Source organism: Cajanus cajan, chromosome 3, assembly GCF_000230855.2.
Source record: "Cajanus cajan strain Asha chromosome 3, NIPB_CcT2T_4, whole genome shotgun sequence".
In the NCBI taxonomy this organism is placed as follows: Eukaryota; Viridiplantae; Streptophyta; class Magnoliopsida; order Fabales; family Fabaceae; genus Cajanus; species Cajanus cajan.
In genome coordinates this window covers 16,753,582-16,771,800 of record NC_138519.1, presented here as the reverse complement: position 1 = coordinate 16,771,800, position 18,219 = coordinate 16,753,582, and the positions used below count along the sequence as shown (strand labels likewise).

The following is an 18,219-nucleotide window of genomic DNA, read 5'->3' as shown; positions in this document are numbered from 1 at the left end:
GTATTCATGTCCAAAAATATGTGTATCATTCATTTTGAAGATAAATAATGGTGTAGTTGTAACTTACTAATTGATGGATATGAGATATTTGGTGATGTTTTTTTTTAATAAAATTCTATTCACATAGAAAGGTTTAAGGTATTTTTCAATAACTAAATGTTAATTATAAGGTTGGTTCGATTGATATTTTTGTCTAAGTTATTGCATGGAATGTTCTTCACATTCCCTCATCACAACAAATAATTGTGCATGGTGGTTTATAAAGACTATTAGCCCTAATAAATGAAGTATGAGTTAAGTTATATTTCTAGTTTACTCCTTTGATGATTATATGAAGTTTTCCTCCTTTTGATTGTTTGATTGTTATGTTTATTATAGAGAAGAAAATGTATTAGTATTTTTCAAGATGATGATGAACTTTGTTATATGTGAGCTTCAGTTGTTTATTTAAAGTAGAGAAGATGTGAAATATGGTTTGTATGTTGAAAATGTTATGCAAGTAGAAGTGTGTTTCAAGAACTAGAGACTTAACAATTAATGATAATATGGCACCCAAAAAAAAATTGTCTAAGGAAATTGCAACAAGTTCTCCAAACACATCAAATAGAACCAAAATAATACTTGTTGAATGTTGCCCGAATGTGATTTTAATAATGACAAATTCTTAGTCTCAAATTTTATAAAAAGAAGAGTTTTCATCTGTGTGCTAATAATTTTGTTCAAGTGTTTTAACAAGAATAAGATTGATTAGAAAACTACATGACTCAATATTTTCTTGAAGAGATTCACAAGACATCCATATGACATCCTAAAATAATATTCATAATCTATCAAGGATTTTTAATTAGCACAAAAACAAAAGTGTTTATCTCAAGCAAGTAAATGAGTATTCCAAGTTGCTAATCAAAATGCTCCAAGTAAAATATTTCTTCTCATGAGGCTTGTCTTGGAAACCTGGTTCAAAAGACTATTGTTTTAAGTTGTTTATTAAAAGCCTTCAATTGAAATAATGTTCCTCAAAAGACTTGTATTGAAGACCTGGTACAAAAGGCTTGAAGTGAAGACTTATGTTGACCATGCTATGATAAGACTTAGTATATTTTGATGATTAGAAATAATGTCTCTCATAGTTAAGAAAGTGCAAATAGCATTGATTTGTTTTTATGCTTTGGTATGCATGTTTGTTTTGTGCATTATGAGTAATTTAGTCACATATCTCTTATTAGATATTGATTAATGATGAAAAGATTTTGAAATTGGTTTTAAACTTGAAAAATCAAGAATTTGAGTTTGTCACTCAAAATAATCGATTATCCACTTAGAATAATCGATTATTTACTATATTTTTCTCATTATAAGAAACTCACTATAATGATCAATTATTTCAGAGTCAATACTCAATAATGATTGATTATCATAGTAAATAATAGATTAAAATGTTCTTAACTAGTTTCTAAATTTACCAAGAATAAAATAATTGATTATCTATATAAATAATCGATTATTTCAAATAGAAATTTCTTTAAATATCGGTTTTTGGACAAACATTCTAAAACTGAAAATTTTGTATCTTTGTGATAATGTTTGCGAAAAAGATTCTCTGAAACCTTTGATCCTTTGTGAACAATTCCAACTTAAGAGAAAGGCTAAACTACTCTAGTATTGATTCGCCTATTTGATTGATTTTGTATCCATATGAATTTGTTCTAAAAGTCTCTTGAATAATATTCTTAAGCCAACTTCTCAGGATTAGGAGTTTGTGTAGTGGGTGACTACATGGGACATTTCTTGGGGTTCAAGAAATTGGTGTATCTATAGAATTTTAGGAGTTTATTATATGTGGATGTGATTGTAATACTCTAAATCTAAAGATAGCAAAAAATCACAATCAAGTTGATTGGAGAATGGATGTAGATCATAATGGAAGTGGTTGAACTAGTATAAATCTTGTGTTTGATTTTTCTCTATCCCTACACTTCTTATTTGTATTTCTTGCTTATATTGATTGAGAATGTGTTTAGTCCATTCTATTTGAATTCTTGCATATTATATAGGTTTTATTCATGGAATGTTCTTAAATATAGAAATCAATCTCAATATCCTATCCTATATCAGTTGAATCAATATACTTCCTTGGAAAGACTTTTAAAAAAGTTTTAAAAATAGAAGATCTTGAAAATAATTTTTAAAATATTCAATTCACCTCCTCTTGAATAAAGTCATCTTTTCTAACAACTTACTCAAAAGGAACCTCATTTGTTAAGGTTGACAAAAACAAAAATAAAAAGTACAACCATATGCTTAAAAAATAAGCAAGCTACAACGGATCTATTGTTGTGTGCCTATAAAGGGAAGACAATGGTCTCACTTTGAAGCAAGCAATATCAAAGAAAAAGAGAAATCACTCAAGCTGAACAAACTATATTCCCTGTTTCACCCTCTAATTTTTTAGAGACACCCACTTCACATTTGTAACTCTGATTTGTAATATAAATAGAAATGTGATATCTTTCTTAGTGGAAGCTCCATTATAAGAGATTTACTTGTGAACTTTCAATCTACAAGAACATAAAAGAACTCATTCTTGTAAACATACTCTCTACCCAAAACTAAGATGTAGCGATGTAATGAAGTAAATAAAATCATAATAGGTGTTGTGTAATCTCATAATAGGTGGTTGTAAGACTGTTCTCTCAACAAGTGGTTAAGTGAAGAATCTCAACAGGTTGCTGATTGTTTGCTGCTAACAACAGGTGATTGTGTAGTAGTTATTTGTGTTAACAGGTGGCTGAGTTTGAATAATCGTTGGTTATGTTTTTAGTGGAAAATCCCACAAGTTTGTGTGGGGACTAAACGTAACCCAATTAGGGTGAACTAGTATAAATCTTGTATTCATTGTCTTTTGAGTAATAGATTTTTAAAAGGAAACAATTTAACCTTCCCTTCTTGTATTCTAACATTTACTTCAACACCAACTCGGTAGCATATAACCACAAGTCCACAACAATAATAATAACTAGTGATATCATCTAATCTTGAAACATTATATAATTCACTAGCAGAGTTCTACATTCAAAGACATGTTATAAAAATCACCATGGAAAAGACTAATTGCATATAAATCAACTTTAGAAATTTAACAACTTAAGAAGAGGATATACTTGAAAAATGAATGGTTGAACATAAAATAATACTTTAATATACAATAAATATATATTTTTATACTTTTTAACTGAAATAAATGAATATTTTAAATATTTAAATTATATTATTTTAGATTTTTTTTTCAGACATGTCAAAGTGATGGAAAAGAAAGAATATTTTTTACATATCCACCAAATTTATCCATTTTTCAAAAAATGATGGAAACAAAATTACATATCTTTACAAGAGATAGAATTTATTATGAGGAATTATATAATTATTGGAGCTATACTAATGAAGAAAAAAGAAATAAACTGAGTAATGAATTTTTAAATAGAGCAAAAATAAATAAATGTTTTAAATATGTTCAAACTACCTCTAGTTAGGCCGATTTTTAGATTACGACCTATTAATTTTTTGTTTTAAATAATTGACTATTTTTCTTTTCAATTTAGTATCTGACATTAGTTCCCCTCTGTTAAGTAATGATGTGGTTGGCGGACTACCACGTCATCACCCAACAGTGTCTACCATATCATCTAAATGTCCACCTCACTCTCCATGTCATTGGCCACGTTAGATTTTAAATTTTTTAAAGAAATTTTGTTTCGCAATTAAGGGTTTAGGAAACGTCTTTGGATGAAAACAAATTGAAAGAACCCTAAAAGAAGAAGAAGAAGAGGGCTCTCGTGAGTGAAGAAGAAGAACCTTGAAAAAGAAGAATGAGTTAGGGTTCTTGTTCATTTTTCATCATCTTTGACCCAACTTGGGTTTATCTTCGTCAAATGAGTTCATCCTGTGGTTCATCGTGCTCGTCTTCTGCACAACAAGTCAATTGTAAATGTAAGAAACACGCTATCATTTTGACATCCCACAACAAAGAAAATCCCGCTAAAAGGTTTTGAGATGCCCTAATTGGAACGTAAGTTGGAATTCATTTTCTGCTTTGGGAATGACATATGTGGGTTTAGGGTTTAAGGTTTTCCTTTGTTTATAACAATGTTGTTTCAATTTTGATTGCAGGAACCTGAGTATTGTAATTTTTTTCTTTGGGTTAAATATGGGGACAACACATTTGTGGGTGGAGCTGATTTAAGGAGTCACATGCGCAAAATTGAAGATTTGAAGTTAAGGATTAGTACTTTAATGGACGTAGAAAAAGCAAATGAAGAGAAAATTGCAACAAGCAAAAAAAAAAAAAGATTACACGGCTTCAGGAAGAATGTTCTGATCTTCATCAACAACTTGTGCTATTGAAGTTGAAAATTTCATGCAAGAAAAAGAAGATTTCAGTTGAGTGAAATAGGGTCAAGGTGTTAGGGTTTGTAGTGATAGTGTTTTGGATTTTCATTACAGTTGTAAACATTGTAATAACAATCAACGTTGGTAGGAAAAATGTACACTTTTAATAGTTTGTAATTGAATGCAATTTTATGGTTTGCACTTTGTTTCTCTACATTAGAACTGATTATGTTCTAAACTGTATTTAATTGAATTGATTTGCAACAACAATCAAGGTTTCTTTACATTATGACTGAGTATGTTTTGAATTTGTTTTGAACTAACATTGTATTCAATTGATTTGAATGTTTCATAAGCGACGCTGGTTTGAGTTGTAGAAATATTAATTTATGCAACTTACTACCTCGAAATATATATGATTTCAAAATACTACTTGCATAATATTAAGTTATACAACTTACTACCTTCAAATATTAACTTTTTTTTTTATAATACTACCTGAATGATGGTACTTTTTCCATAGCACAACTTAAAAATATGTCTTACTTTACTACCTACAAAACTAATAATTTTTATTTGACTACCTGAATATTGCACAACTCAGTAACAATCATGACAGATAATGTAAAAATCAGTAACAATTAAATACACATTGCACATTACATGTTAAGATAGAAAAGACACAAAAGTGTGGTCCCAAAAGGTGCACACTACACGCTGCACATTGTTTATATTTCATTGTAATAAAAAGGTAATGTATGGTCCCCAAAAGATGCACATGCATCAAAATTAAATACACATTTTGTATCAAAAGTATCATAGCAAAAGTAATCTTAATAAAAGCATCCATTCCCTTCTCCTTTGTTCCTGCTACGGTTCTTTTTCTAGTGCACTTGGTTCTTCTTGAGTTGGTCCTTCTAGATTTGCCCCTTTTGCAGTTGGTCTTTTTATTGAACCACTCTCATCATTCATATCTACTTGCTTCCTTCTTGTGTTTACTCTTTTCAAGGGTCTTCTTGGCACCAATTGTGGTCTTATGTTTCTTCCCTGCAAAGGCAAAAGATTAGTATTTGTATATAAGCAATGAATTCGTTATTATTATAGCATATACCTTCTACCACATTGGTAAAGGAACTTGCTATCAACATTAGGTTCAACCACCTCATGGGTTGTCTCAACTATAACATTCTCTCTATATGCTCCAACATTTGGATTTTCAACATTAGTTGGTGTTTCATTGACTAGTTATGGTGTTGGTGCTGGTTATCTACAGGTTTTTTTGTTATATCTTTGACCACCACATCTCTTACTCCTATACTTTCCATTGTCTCTTGTCAGTCTTGTCAAATTTGGGTCAATTTCACCTAGTTCTCTTCTCCTCAATTTGTTTGGTCGCCCAGGGCCCCTCTTATTTTTGGGTGGTTGTATCTCATCAAATTGACTTTCAGGCCACATATCCTATCCATTTGTGGCAAAAATCTTGTTTGCATAACACATAACATATGTATCCCTAGAATAACAATTATTAACATAATTCATGAAGTTTAACTTTTTGAACTACAGTGCAACCTGTAACACCCTGAATTTTTACTAATGCAATATTAATTATTATTTATTTTTATATTTATGAAGATTATTTTATTATAGTTGTTTTAGTTAATTAAAAAAGGATTTTTATAAAATATTGTAAAGGTTTTTAATAATTTAATTATTTGTGAAATTTTTTGTGAAATTCTGTTTTTTTTACGCCGGAACGGGCTGTTCCAAAAGTAGAACGGGCCGTTCCAAATGAAGTAAATAAGTTACTTTTGAAGCAGCAGAACAGGCCGTTCCAAAAGTGGAACGGGCCGTTCCAAAGTAATGTAAAGGCCCATTTTGGTTTTCCCGGAACGGGCCGTTCCCAAAGCGAAACAGGCCGTTCTGAGATTTTGAATTTGCCTAAAAAGTTAAGTTAGAAACTAGGCGTTCTACGTATGGTCAATGAGTGTTAAATGGAACCCCAGAACAGGCCATTCTAGTTTTAAAACGGGTCGTTCTGCTTTTTGAAAACGGGCCGTTCCGATTTTAGAACGGGTCGTTCTAGTTGAGAATTTTACGTATATTTGAAGGATCTGGAACGGGCCGTTCCGAATTCAGTACGGGCCGTTCCGGGTGCACCAGGATGCCTATAAATAGGGGCAAGGGGGGTGAAAAATTTATAACTTAGTGAGAAGGTGAAAATCTTAGAGAGAGAAAGAGAAAGAAAGAGAGGGAAAGAAAGAGGGAATCCAGAGGAGGAGGTCCTGCCCAAGTTTTAGCTCTGCTTATCCAGGTAAGGGGGGAGTGAGAAACCTCGCTCGGGGGTGTGCGAATAATTGTTGGATAGTTTGATTGTCGAATTGGCCCCCAATCCTTTGCCTGTTGTTCTATTTTACTTTCTGTTTGCTCTACTTTGTTTCTTGTTGGAAGTAATAAATGAATATGTGATTAATGTTAAAAATAAATAAGTTTTAATATGAATAAGACTGTTCTCTGTGAATTCCTATGCGGACCCTATGAGGAGTATTTATGACATGACCATGTGAAATATGGACAACTAACATGAGACATAAGAATGGACTATTAAGACAAGTCATGATTATGAGAATATGGAAAATGATGACATGATGTACTAAATGAAATTTTGTAATAAGTCAATGTTGAGTCAATGAAATAATAAATGTATGACATGCATCATATGCATATATTACTCCAGGTGTGCCGCTGAGGCCGCATACCAGTGATGCTAACAAGGTGTACCTTAGGATCACCAGTGATGTAACATGCTAACAAGGTGTACCTTAGGGTCACCAGTGATGCTAACAAGGTGTACCTTAGGGTCACCAGTGATGTAACAAGCTAACAAGGTGTACCTTAGGGTCACCAGTGATGTAACCAGGTGTGCCGTAGGGTCACCAGTGATGAATTGTTAAACTTCCGTATGGCGCCACATGCATGCATTTGTGAGTCGAGTCCATGACATCATAGCATGATAAATGAGTATATATGTGATATTGATTATTTATTTGTATTATCTACATGTGACTTATATTTGTTATGTGTGTGTGTTATCTAACCTTTATTTCTTCACCTGAAACTGAGTGAGATGTTTCTCACTCCCTTGTTGTTCTTGTATATGTTTAAATTATGTTGCAGGCGATCATCATCATGAGGATGTTGGTGATGAGGCTTAAGGCTTCAGTTGGGCGTGCTCTGATAGGATGTGACATCGGGGCATAGCTAGCTTAGTCTAATATGTTATTATTTTAATAACTTTAGTTTCTTTTCTTTTGTAATTTCTAGCAAAGAAATAACGTAAATAAAGTTTGTAATATTTCTTTTGTAATTTTGAACGTTCTTGATAAAAGACCAAAATGTGCATCTTTATCATATTATTTTATTACATGATTTGAAAGTTATAAATTAATTCCTAACTAGGAGGCACTGCCACCTTTGCTGGAATTATTCTGTATTTTCTATTATATGATTTCTTGAATTTGGATACTTACATGACTTATGAGTTACGAATGTGAATCTTCTACCTTATGATATTTGCAACAATTATTTTATCCATGAAAGAAATTGTCAACTATGAAAGATTTTATTTATTCAAAAAGGAAAAAAAAATTATTGTTTACATTTATTGTGTATTAATGATGGGGTAGAGGGTGTCACACAACCATTGCATGCCTGCATGGAATACCTACCAAATCCCAAAAATTGCAACTACAATAATTTCGGTTGATGTTAATGAGAAATTTCTCACCACTGTGTAAATGGCTCACCTCAAAATCTCCATCCCTACTCCAACATGCAACCCAATTCCCAGATTTTTCAACCTCTCAATCTAACTTCTTCAAAGGTTTACGCATAATCTAACCTATGTAATTTTTACACTTATCTCTAAGGTTTGAAAACCTATTCATGAGGTACATCCTAATCCACTCAAACATGCTTATGATTGGCTTATCCATAGCAACAAGTATGGTACTATTAAATGCCTCACTCAAATTATTCATCAACAAATCACACTTTGTATAAAAGAAGAATTTATGCTTACACCATGCTTTTTTGTCAAGGTTATATAACCACCAATATGCAACCTCATTCACATCTCTAATCTATTACATTTTAGACTTCCACAGTTGTTCATACGTTGCTTTGGCATCACCCATCATTAAGTCTCTTAGTTGCACACCTCCTCCAAATTTCATTTTGAAATTATTATACAAATGTCTCAAACATAACTTGTGTTCAATTGGGACAGGAAATTCTTCAAACACTTGTAGTAAACCATATACAAAATGAATTGACAGTTAGTACAAAAGTTTGCTAGCAACATAGACAATTATAGTCAACAGGTATAAATCAATTTATCTTTTGTTGGCCACTCATAAAAACCCATTTATTGTTCTGTACAACACCAATATCCTCTAGAAGCAAATTCAGAAACCATTTCCATGAGTCTTTTGTCTTAGTTTTCACAACAGCAAAAGCCAAGGGCAAATATTGATCGTTTGAGTCTCTACCAACAACAATCAATAGTTGACCTCCATACTTTCGTCTCAGGGTTACGAACACTATGAGCAACATCTTCCTACTCCTCCTCAAGATCATCATTTTTCCTTGCAATTGTCTTCTTTTGAGTACGTTTGACTCGACCAAATTCAGGAATTTCTATATCAAGTTCATCATCCAATCCAGCAACTCTCTCCTCTTCTGAATCATCCAACCGAACATCCTTCACAGAGTCATCATCACTATTAGAGAAATTCTCCCCAACAACACCTTCGTTGCCACCATCAAAAAGTGTAAACATTTCCACTTCCACATTGTTAGTAATTGCAAAGTTTGGCATGTTTGATGCAACACTATCACAATTTATCTCTTTGAAATCAGAAGCACCAAATTTCCACCACAGCCTAACAGAATGCTCTCCATATGTCAAGTCTTCTTGTACGATTCACAGGGCTTCAAAATAGGACCACCTATCCATATTCACATTGTTCACATGCATTGGCTCGTTGCCCCCAACATAATGCATCACCGGGTCTAACTCAAAATGACCCCATGATGAAGTATTAGATTGAAATCCATCAACACAATTGTAAAGGAACCAAATCTTTGTGTCCAGAAAAAAAAACTCATCAAAAGAACAGTTAAACTCTATCAAATTATAAACCCTAATAACCTAAGCAACCACTTACCTTCAACACAGGCAGAGCATGACAAGGGCTTCGTCAAGAATAACTTTGACAATGCTTTAACAACGAATTGTTTCCCTTAATCGCGAAATGAAATTTTTTATAAAAAAAATAAAATTTGACGTGGCCAATGATGTGGACAGTGAGACGAACATTTAAATGATATGACAGACACTGTTGAGTAATAACATGACAATTCGTCATCATCACTTAATAGAGGAGGACTAACATCAGGTACTAAATTGAAAAAAAAAATAGTCAAGTATTTAAAATAAAAAAAAAAAATTAATAGGTAATAATCTGAAAATCGATTTAATTAGAGAAAATTTGAACATATTTAAACTTGAATAAATTATTTTTAATAGACTTAGTTACACATTTTTCTTGTATAGTTTCAAGATTTTTGTGAAATTTGTACTTCCTGTGATTGGGCATCCATTTCACTAGTTGATTTCTAGAAACTGTAAATTTTTTACCCACAAATTTGACGAATCCTTTTTCGTTGTAAAAGTGTAAAACAAAACTTGATGTTTACAAAAATATTTCTGCCGGCAAACATGCATTGTAATTAAATTACGTAGCTAAAAACTGCTGAACCGAAAAACTGATAAATCCAAACAGATCTAAATCTGCAAAACTTTTCTCTCAAATGTGTGCTTTCATAGCTCAGTTGGTTAGAGCACCCGTTTAGTAAGCGGGAGGTCTTGAGTTCGACTCTCAATGAAAGCAAAATTGTGTTTCACGATTTTACATTCTATATAATCAAATTCCTTTCTCTTCTCTATCTTTTTAGCCAAATTTCAATAAATTTGCAACTTGCTTTTCAAAAAGAATGTTATTCCAGCAATCATAATCATAATATGTAACAAGTAAAGACCTTTTACATCAAGGAATTGATAAGTGAGAGTAAGAATCATTCCATTTCCAAGTGATGGATGTAATGATGATATCTGGGGTCAGTGTCATTCCACCCAAAGCACTTGAAGAATGAGTAACATGGCAAAAGGATGCATCTCTGGAAAGCAATGAAAATGTATGAGGTAGCCAGAAAACAGCAACATGAATTCAAGAAAGGATCATCATAGGGACTATCTCCTCCTCCTAGTTTGTGGAGCTTTTGATGATGAATATGATGATTACTACCATGATGGTGATGGAGATGTCCCATTTTTTAGCTTTTGGAAAAACCAAAACCAAGTGCAGCAATCAGTAGTCAGAATTCAAAGATAACTAGAAATAAACACACTATGAAAGAAGGCATGCATTCTCTCTTACCCTGCCTTCATCAAGAGAAGAAGGTGAATTTGATAATATTATATATCAAAAGTTAAAATGTGTAGCAATCAGAAAGAAATTGAATGCGGTAGATATACACAAACATGGAGGAAGGTGACATTGATATCCGGCTAAAACGAATTTGATAATTGGCAACAATGATTGATGTCAATACTTAACTGTATCAGATGCCTCTAGAATCAATCAATCAATCACAACTTTATATTGAAGACCTTGCTCCACAAATACAGCTTCTAAAGCAATTTTTCTTAAAATTGAATGGTATACTATAGTCGATAATTTCCGTTTATGATCATGATCAACCAGTTAAATCATTTAAATGGACCAGTCAAGTGGGATAAAAATGACTCTGATAATAGTATAAAATTTAGTGAATATTATATCTGAAAGAATATTGACTTGGAAAAGGTTGATTTAAGTTGTACCAATTAATAACACGTTTGGATTATTAGCTGATGAACCTACTTTTAAAAAAGGATGTTGCACATGTTTGGGTTCCATCCAAATTATTGTGCCAGTCATTTCAATGCACTTCTAACACACAAGTAACTAGTGATCCTTTTGGAAACGTAATTTTGAGCCCTTTCAACAGTAACTCAAAATTTATAAAAGAGTAACATACATTTTATTAAACATAAATCACTTGTTGAATAAATGGATTTATGCAGATTTGACTTATTCAAAGTATGAGATTCAAAAGAATCAGTAAGATCAATCTAGTAATGGAATTAAAATAATATACCATGATCTTCAGTTATAAAATTTTTATTGTTATCATTATAATACCTACTAATAAAATAAAAACATAACCAATTTGTTTTATACATGATATTAAAAGAAAACTTGTGTGGTCTTATTCACACTAAAAAAATATACTTTCTTAAGATTAAGCTTAAGACACAATTGCTTATACCATACCATTATAATTAATAAAGAAGACATTCATGTTTCAAACGTAAACAACCTAATCATGATAAAAACAACTAAATACTTCCTCTGTTTTACATTATTAAAAAAATTAATTTTACACATTAAAAAAATTAATTATTTATATTAAATCTTACTAATTTTATAACATTTTTCTTAAATTTTCCTTATTATAAATGTCAAAGAAACAACTAAAAGATCATACATTAAAATAGACATATTTTAAGTAGGGTACCATTAAATGAGGTAAAAGTAGTTAAAATGTACTTATATTTAAAAAAAGTTTTTTTTTAATATTTTAACCTTTTCTTATTCATAAATTATACCGTTTTCTGTGAGTGAAATGTCAATTGCGTAAACAACTATTAATATCATTTCATCCCATTAATCAATCATCTCTCACAAATTGAAATTTTACAATTATGTAACCAAAAAAGAAAGGTTGTACAACGGATTTGAAAAAATACTGAATAAAAATATAATGCAAATGGCCACTCATCGTGCGTTGTATAGGAATGACACCATATTATTCTATTGTACCAAACACATACTAGTAAAAGAATATTTTCATATCTCTTATTGGACATTAAGTATGCAGAAGGAATACTCACCGACTTGCTCAGGTATTATTGTATAAATAAATAATCTGTGCAAGTGTAATCTACTTAAAAATATAAACGAGAAAAGGTTGGGCAGTCTAGGAAATATACAATCCGAACCTTGTAATAAATAAACTATGTTGACACCTTTTTTAATGTCTATTTAATTGAATTAATCTTCTCTTCCTCAACCATTCTTTCTTCGAGTATATCCTATTTATTTGGTTATTTTTTGTCTTCGCCCTTCTAATGTAAAAACCGGTTGACTTTTTTGATCGAATTTACTACCATAAAGTATATAACTACTAAAATTTTGAACTGAATCATGGGAGTCTCTGTCAATAATGTGGGAAATTTTCCTTAAAATCCTGAAACAGTAATTTTGGAACTCGTTTTGCTATAGGAAAAGGGAATGTAAATTTGAACTTTGAAGGCATAGAGATGGATACATAGGGATGATGGTCATTTGAAACCAAACCAAGGAATGATTTTATCACACCATCTGTTATGAAAAACTACTCTAATGTGGTACGTATGAGTTGCAATTAAACGATTTTGATCTAATGGTGAGATTGCCTCCTTTGTTTCCCCATCACCAACCGACACCTGTTGCATACAAAACCACATGCATATATGGACATCCATCTACAGACATGTTGTGAGAAATGATGTCAGTCATATGAAACAACACTACTATACAAGTTTGACATTACTCTCGCTTATCTTCCTCAATATCTTCTCCAAAGGCATGATCTGTGGCACTTGAACCCTTCCTTTCCTTCCGATCAAGCTTGGCTGCCACATCCCCACTTATCTTCGCTACACTGCTCGTCAGAGAGATGCCCTCCTCATCAAAGTCATCACCTGTTTCCTCCATGTATGCATATCTAGAAACAAACATACATATGGAACAAATCAGCCTAAAGACAGAAACAAGACCAATCGAGGCAAGAAGGTGCTAGAGAAAAAGATGATAAAGATTATTGATTTCTTTAATGAGTAAAATGTATAATATTCATAATTACTGATTTCTTTAATAAGTAAAATGTATAATATTCACAATTACTAAGAATATGTTTGGATAAATTTTTCTAAAAGCCCTTCAAGAAAAATAAGAAGGAAAATTGAAATAAACTTCTTTATAAGTTAAAATTAACTTATACATAAATTAAAAATAAGATTTTGGAAAAGCTAATTGCTGAGAACTTCTATAAATTAGCTTAAGGATAAGCTAATTGTAACTTATGGAAAAACTTATTTCATTTTTCCTTTTTATTTTCCTCTCCTAGAAGTGGATTTAGAGAAATTTACTCATACAGACCCTAAAATAGATTTTTTATTTAAGCTAATTTGGAAATAACAAAACTAAAAAAAGAAGTATGATGTTAACTAAGAATGAAGAAGTACATGTTAGCATTAGCATATCAGAGATAAAGTCAAGTAATGGCTGCACACACAAGGTAGGTTAGAAAACTTAAAGTAGAGGTTTAAAAATTATATTGAAAATAACCCATAAGAGCAGGTTAGCATTCCCCATGTATACACACAAAAGGCAGGTAGAAACCACAATGAAGATTGACTAGGCACACATACTGAAACTAATGTGCCTAGATAATCTAGGCGCACAATACTAAGATTAATTAACATAACACTAATTCGTGTAGTGAGTGGTTTAAGACAAATTATATTGAAAATAACTCATTAAAGCTAATGTGCCTACTGCCTACTGAGCTCTCAAAATGGTCAAACCATAACTGAAATTCATACATTCTGAAAGAAGGGAGAATCCATATGGAGTATCCACATATATGTATCCACCTAGCTACAGGAAGAATATGAACACCATACTACATGTGAATTGCAGAAGGCCTAGTATAGTTTGGGAATTAGAAAGAGCTGTGTAGGCAATGGGAAACAGATAGAGCCAAGAACAAACACTGTTTATTAAGCACAGATATGGTTTGGAAATTTGAAAGAGCTGTGTAGGCTATGGGATACAGATAAAGCCACAAGAAGAAACACTGTTTATTAAGCACAGATATGGTTTGGAAATTTGAAAGAGCTGTGTAGGCGATGGGATACAGATAAAGCCACAAGAAGAACAAACACTGTTTATTAAGCACAGATATGGTTTGGAAATTTGAAAGAGCTGCGTAGGCTATGGGATACAGATAAAGCCACAAGAAGAACAAACACTGTTTACTAAGCATGGTATGATTTGGAAATTTCAAATTCGAAAGAGCTGTATCAGCTATAGGCTATGGGATACAGATAAAGCCAAGAAGAACAAACACTATTTATTAAGCATTCTACTTCTGTGGAGGAGTAACAATACTTTTGGTGTATGTGGATGACATATTAGAGACAGGAAATGATGAAATATTAAGCACAACACTACAGATAAGGAATTACTAACATTTTTTTTTATGCTGAGGCCTGGTTTGAAAAGGGAAATACAGTGGCACAACTAATTCCCCATAACATCAATTTGCATCGATGGTTTGTGTCTCATTTTGTACACTAGCAATTTAGCACACACATACACACAGAAACGAAAGATATAATGAAGGTTAAATAGAATCTTGCATTTTCATCAACAGGTTAAATGAAACTTGCATTAGTGTATCTAATGTAACAGTTTACCATGCAAATAAAATCCAACACACATCTAAATGTGCAGTATATAAATGCAAATTTGCAATGAAATGAAAGAGAAAAAAAATAATCAGCAAATGAAGACCCAAAGCAACTTAGCTATTGGAATAACTAGTTCTAACTTCTAAGCTCAGATATTAAACGCATTTCAAATAAAAAGCTTAAACATATTAAGCATAAAACCACCAAGTAACTGTCTTAAAAAATCACCATTCACCACACGAAGGCCATGGAAAGGACAAGTACCTAGTAGGGTTCCGAGAAGGAGCCCAAAGGACACATATCACCAGCAAGAGGGCATATGAAAGCAGGGACCAGAAAGCTGGAATAATCCAAGCAATTTGCCACAGCTCACTCAATGGATCGGTAGCATTGAAGTATAGCTGGTTGAACACAGTAAGAACCCCTGGTTAGCAACATTGACTCGCGTAAAAATGCACAAAATAGAATGCTAGAAAACTCCTACAGAGAGAGTAAATCTCTAAAATTGTTTATTTCTGTGCATCAAACATCTTTTTCCCAAGACCCACCTCAAAGCCAATCCACGCAATGGACAGCAGCACAGACACCGCAAGCGTGTTTGTAAACTTTCGGTAAAGCTCCAGTTTAGCCAAGTTTCTCCTCGTCTGCATCCAAAAATTTCAACACAAAATAGAACCACAATTGTTACACAAAAGTAACCAGTCCAAAAAAGCACACAACTCTTGCCTGCTATAACCCAACAACACTAACTCAAACACAGTCAAATCACAAACCAATGCAACATTTCCATTCCCATGACAAACCAACCAACGACAACAACAACACACTAGGAATGATATAGATAAAGTGAAATTGCCTGCAGTTTCTCCAAGGTTTTGGACAACGACGAGAAAATCCACAGAATGAAGCAGGAATCGAGACAAACGACAGGGAGCACCAAAAGCAGCTTAGTCTTCCCGGAGAAGTCATTAATATTCCCCAAATGCTCAACAAGCTCAAGCGCCTCCGAGGCAACAAAATAGAACAAGCCAAGCAGCAACACTCTGTAAGCAATCCCATGCCCACCGAGCGTGGGGCGAACAACCCCATACCCCATGGACACAACCAACAGCAGCAGCCGCGAGAGAGTCTTCTTAACAGAGGTAAAGGTAACTGCCCAGAGGGTAATCCCCATGGGCCTAGCCCCAGTGGAGTTGAAATTAGCATACTCAAAATACCACACAGCCATCTCACACATCCCAAGCGCAATAACAGCAGTGATATGATAATGCAAGTGAATGATATCCTTCCAGAACTGAACAAACCTCAAAAACCAAGCAAGCCCTAATAACAAGTAAGCTAGAGACATAAAGCCATAAAGGGTCATAAGAGGTGCCATTTTCCCAGGCAAGTAACCTTTAGGGTTTCTCCACACGGTCCTTCCCTGGATGGTGGTGCCCTTAAGCGAAGGGTCGCAGAACATGAAGTAGAGGTAGTACATCCCGGTGGCGTTGATCTCCAAGGTTTGCGTCTCCATCTTGATCTCGTCGTTGGTTCCCTGAAAGAAGGTCTTGATGCGTTTGGGGAATTGGGGGTTATCGGGATTCTTCTGGATAATGACTTCGCCGAGGTTGCAGTTTCCTTCCTTGGCGAGCTTGGGATCGCAGCAGAGCAAATCGGATTTGAGGAACGTGCCTCCGATCCGGTTCCGATCCCGAACCTCGAGGACTATGGCCTCCACGAGCCCCGAGTTCTGCTGCATCGAGCCGTGCACGCTGGCGGATTCGCGAGGGCGCGTGAACGTCACCGTTTCGAACCTGGAGAGGAAAACGACAGCATTTTGGAAGCGGAAGGGGAAGGGTAAGCGAAACCCTAAGCGTGAGCGTGAGCGTACCTGATGAAGGATTTGGCGAAGAGGGCCTCGCTGCCGCCGTGGAAGAAGAAGGCGTCGGAGCGGTGGGTGAAGGCCTCGTTGGAGTAGTCGTGGATGGAGGCATTCGTCGGAGAGAGTAACAGTAACGGTAACACTAACAGTAACGGAAACGGAGGGTGGCTTTCACGCTCAAACGCCGTCATCGTTCAACACCAACATACAACAAGTGCTGCGCCAATGCAATGCAATGCAATGCAAGGCAATGCAATGCGACTTCTTTCTAAGGATAGTGTTTGCACTTTCCACTTTTGCGGTCTGTTTTTGCTTCATTAAAATTTAAAAAAAAATATTTTAATTTTATAATTACGTTATTATGTATGTGCTTAACTATTTTTATTAAAAAAAATATATTTCAGTTTTAATATTTTTTTTTCAAACTCATAAGATTCAGCAACATTGTTTCAACTTTCTATGCTTTTAATATGCTATTAAAAAATATGTACCGTCCCGGTCGTAATTCGACCTGGTTTCTTTATCGGCAATAGGGTGACTACATTCTTCTGCTCGACCAATACCCGACTAGGTCGTCAGGCCTTAAGCCCTCTCGCCTTATAGGCTCAGGGCTGGAAGGCAAGTGTGCCGTCCCGGTCGTAATCCGACCTGGTTTTCCATTCAGTAATAGGGCGAGCAGGATCCTCTACTCGGCATTAACCCGATTGAAGGGTCAGCACAGACCTAGTCGGTCATAACCCGACTAGACTAGCTAATTTGATTCCCCTCACCTATAAGGGGATTACTCGGCATTTACCTGACTGGGCCCTCGGTATAGACCCAGTCGGTCGGAATCCGACTAAACTCGCCCCCACTTATCTCGCGCCCTCTTGATAAGAACGGTTAGGAAGGTCCCTTCATTCTCGGGGCCCAAGAGGCCCATTGACGACACACCATAAAACCTAAAACCCTAAGGCTAAGAAGGCAGATTACACTCTTGAATGCTCTGGCTCTAAGGCTTGATATAGGAAAAAAAACCCTAGTTCATCCCTTGGCCGGAACATTTTGGCGCCCACCGTGGGGCCACGGTGAAACTTTTCCTACGCCCCAAGTAATACAGAAGACCCACACTTTACCATGGCGAGAGGCGGCAATAACAACAACAACTCACAACCCCCTACCATGGAGGAGATGATGGCCATGATCAATGGCTTAAGGGAGGAGAACGCGCAATCCAGGGAGAGAGAGGAGGCCATTCAGCGCGAGAATGAAGAGATCAGGAGGCGAGCGGACGAGATGCAGGCCAGGT

At 34.4% G+C, this 18,219-nt stretch overlaps 1 protein-coding gene and 1 non-coding gene across 2 annotated transcripts; one reads left to right on the top strand and one right to left on the bottom strand.

Moving 5' to 3' along the window:
- The first annotated feature begins 10,263 nt into the window (after positions 1-10,263).
- Positions 10,264-10,337, top strand: TRNAT-AGU (transfer RNA threonine (anticodon AGU)). The gene has a single exon. It is a non-coding gene; the product is annotated as a tRNA-Thr (tRNA).
- Positions 10,338-12,766: 2,429 nt separating this feature from the next.
- On the bottom strand, positions 12,767-17,222 carry LOC109798835 (Lung seven transmembrane receptor family protein). Its single transcript, XM_020359238.3, has 5 exons — positions 16,941-17,222; positions 15,924-16,863; positions 15,616-15,711; positions 15,332-15,468; positions 12,767-13,317 (listed from the first exon to the last, which is right to left on the bottom strand). The coding sequence occupies exons 1-5, from the start codon at positions 17,120-17,122 to the stop codon at positions 13,140-13,142; spliced, it is 1,533 nt and encodes a 510-aa protein (XP_020214827.1). The 5' UTR covers positions 17,123-17,222; the 3' UTR covers positions 12,767-13,139.
- Positions 17,223-18,219: the final 997 nt, after the last annotated feature.

Coding starts and splice junctions, on each gene's coding strand:
- LOC109798835 (XM_020359238.3), bottom strand. CDS start 17,122: ATGACGGCGTTTGAGCGTGAAAGCCACCCTCCGTTTCCGTTACTGTTA. Junction 16,864..16,940: donor TTCGCCAAATCCTTCATCAG/GTACGCTCACGC, acceptor TTTCCTCTCCAG/GTTCGAAACGGTGACGTTCA. Junction 13,318..15,331: donor CCTTCTCGGAACCCTACTAG/GTACTTGTCCTT, acceptor GTTTGTTTCTAG/ATATGCATACATGGAGGAAA.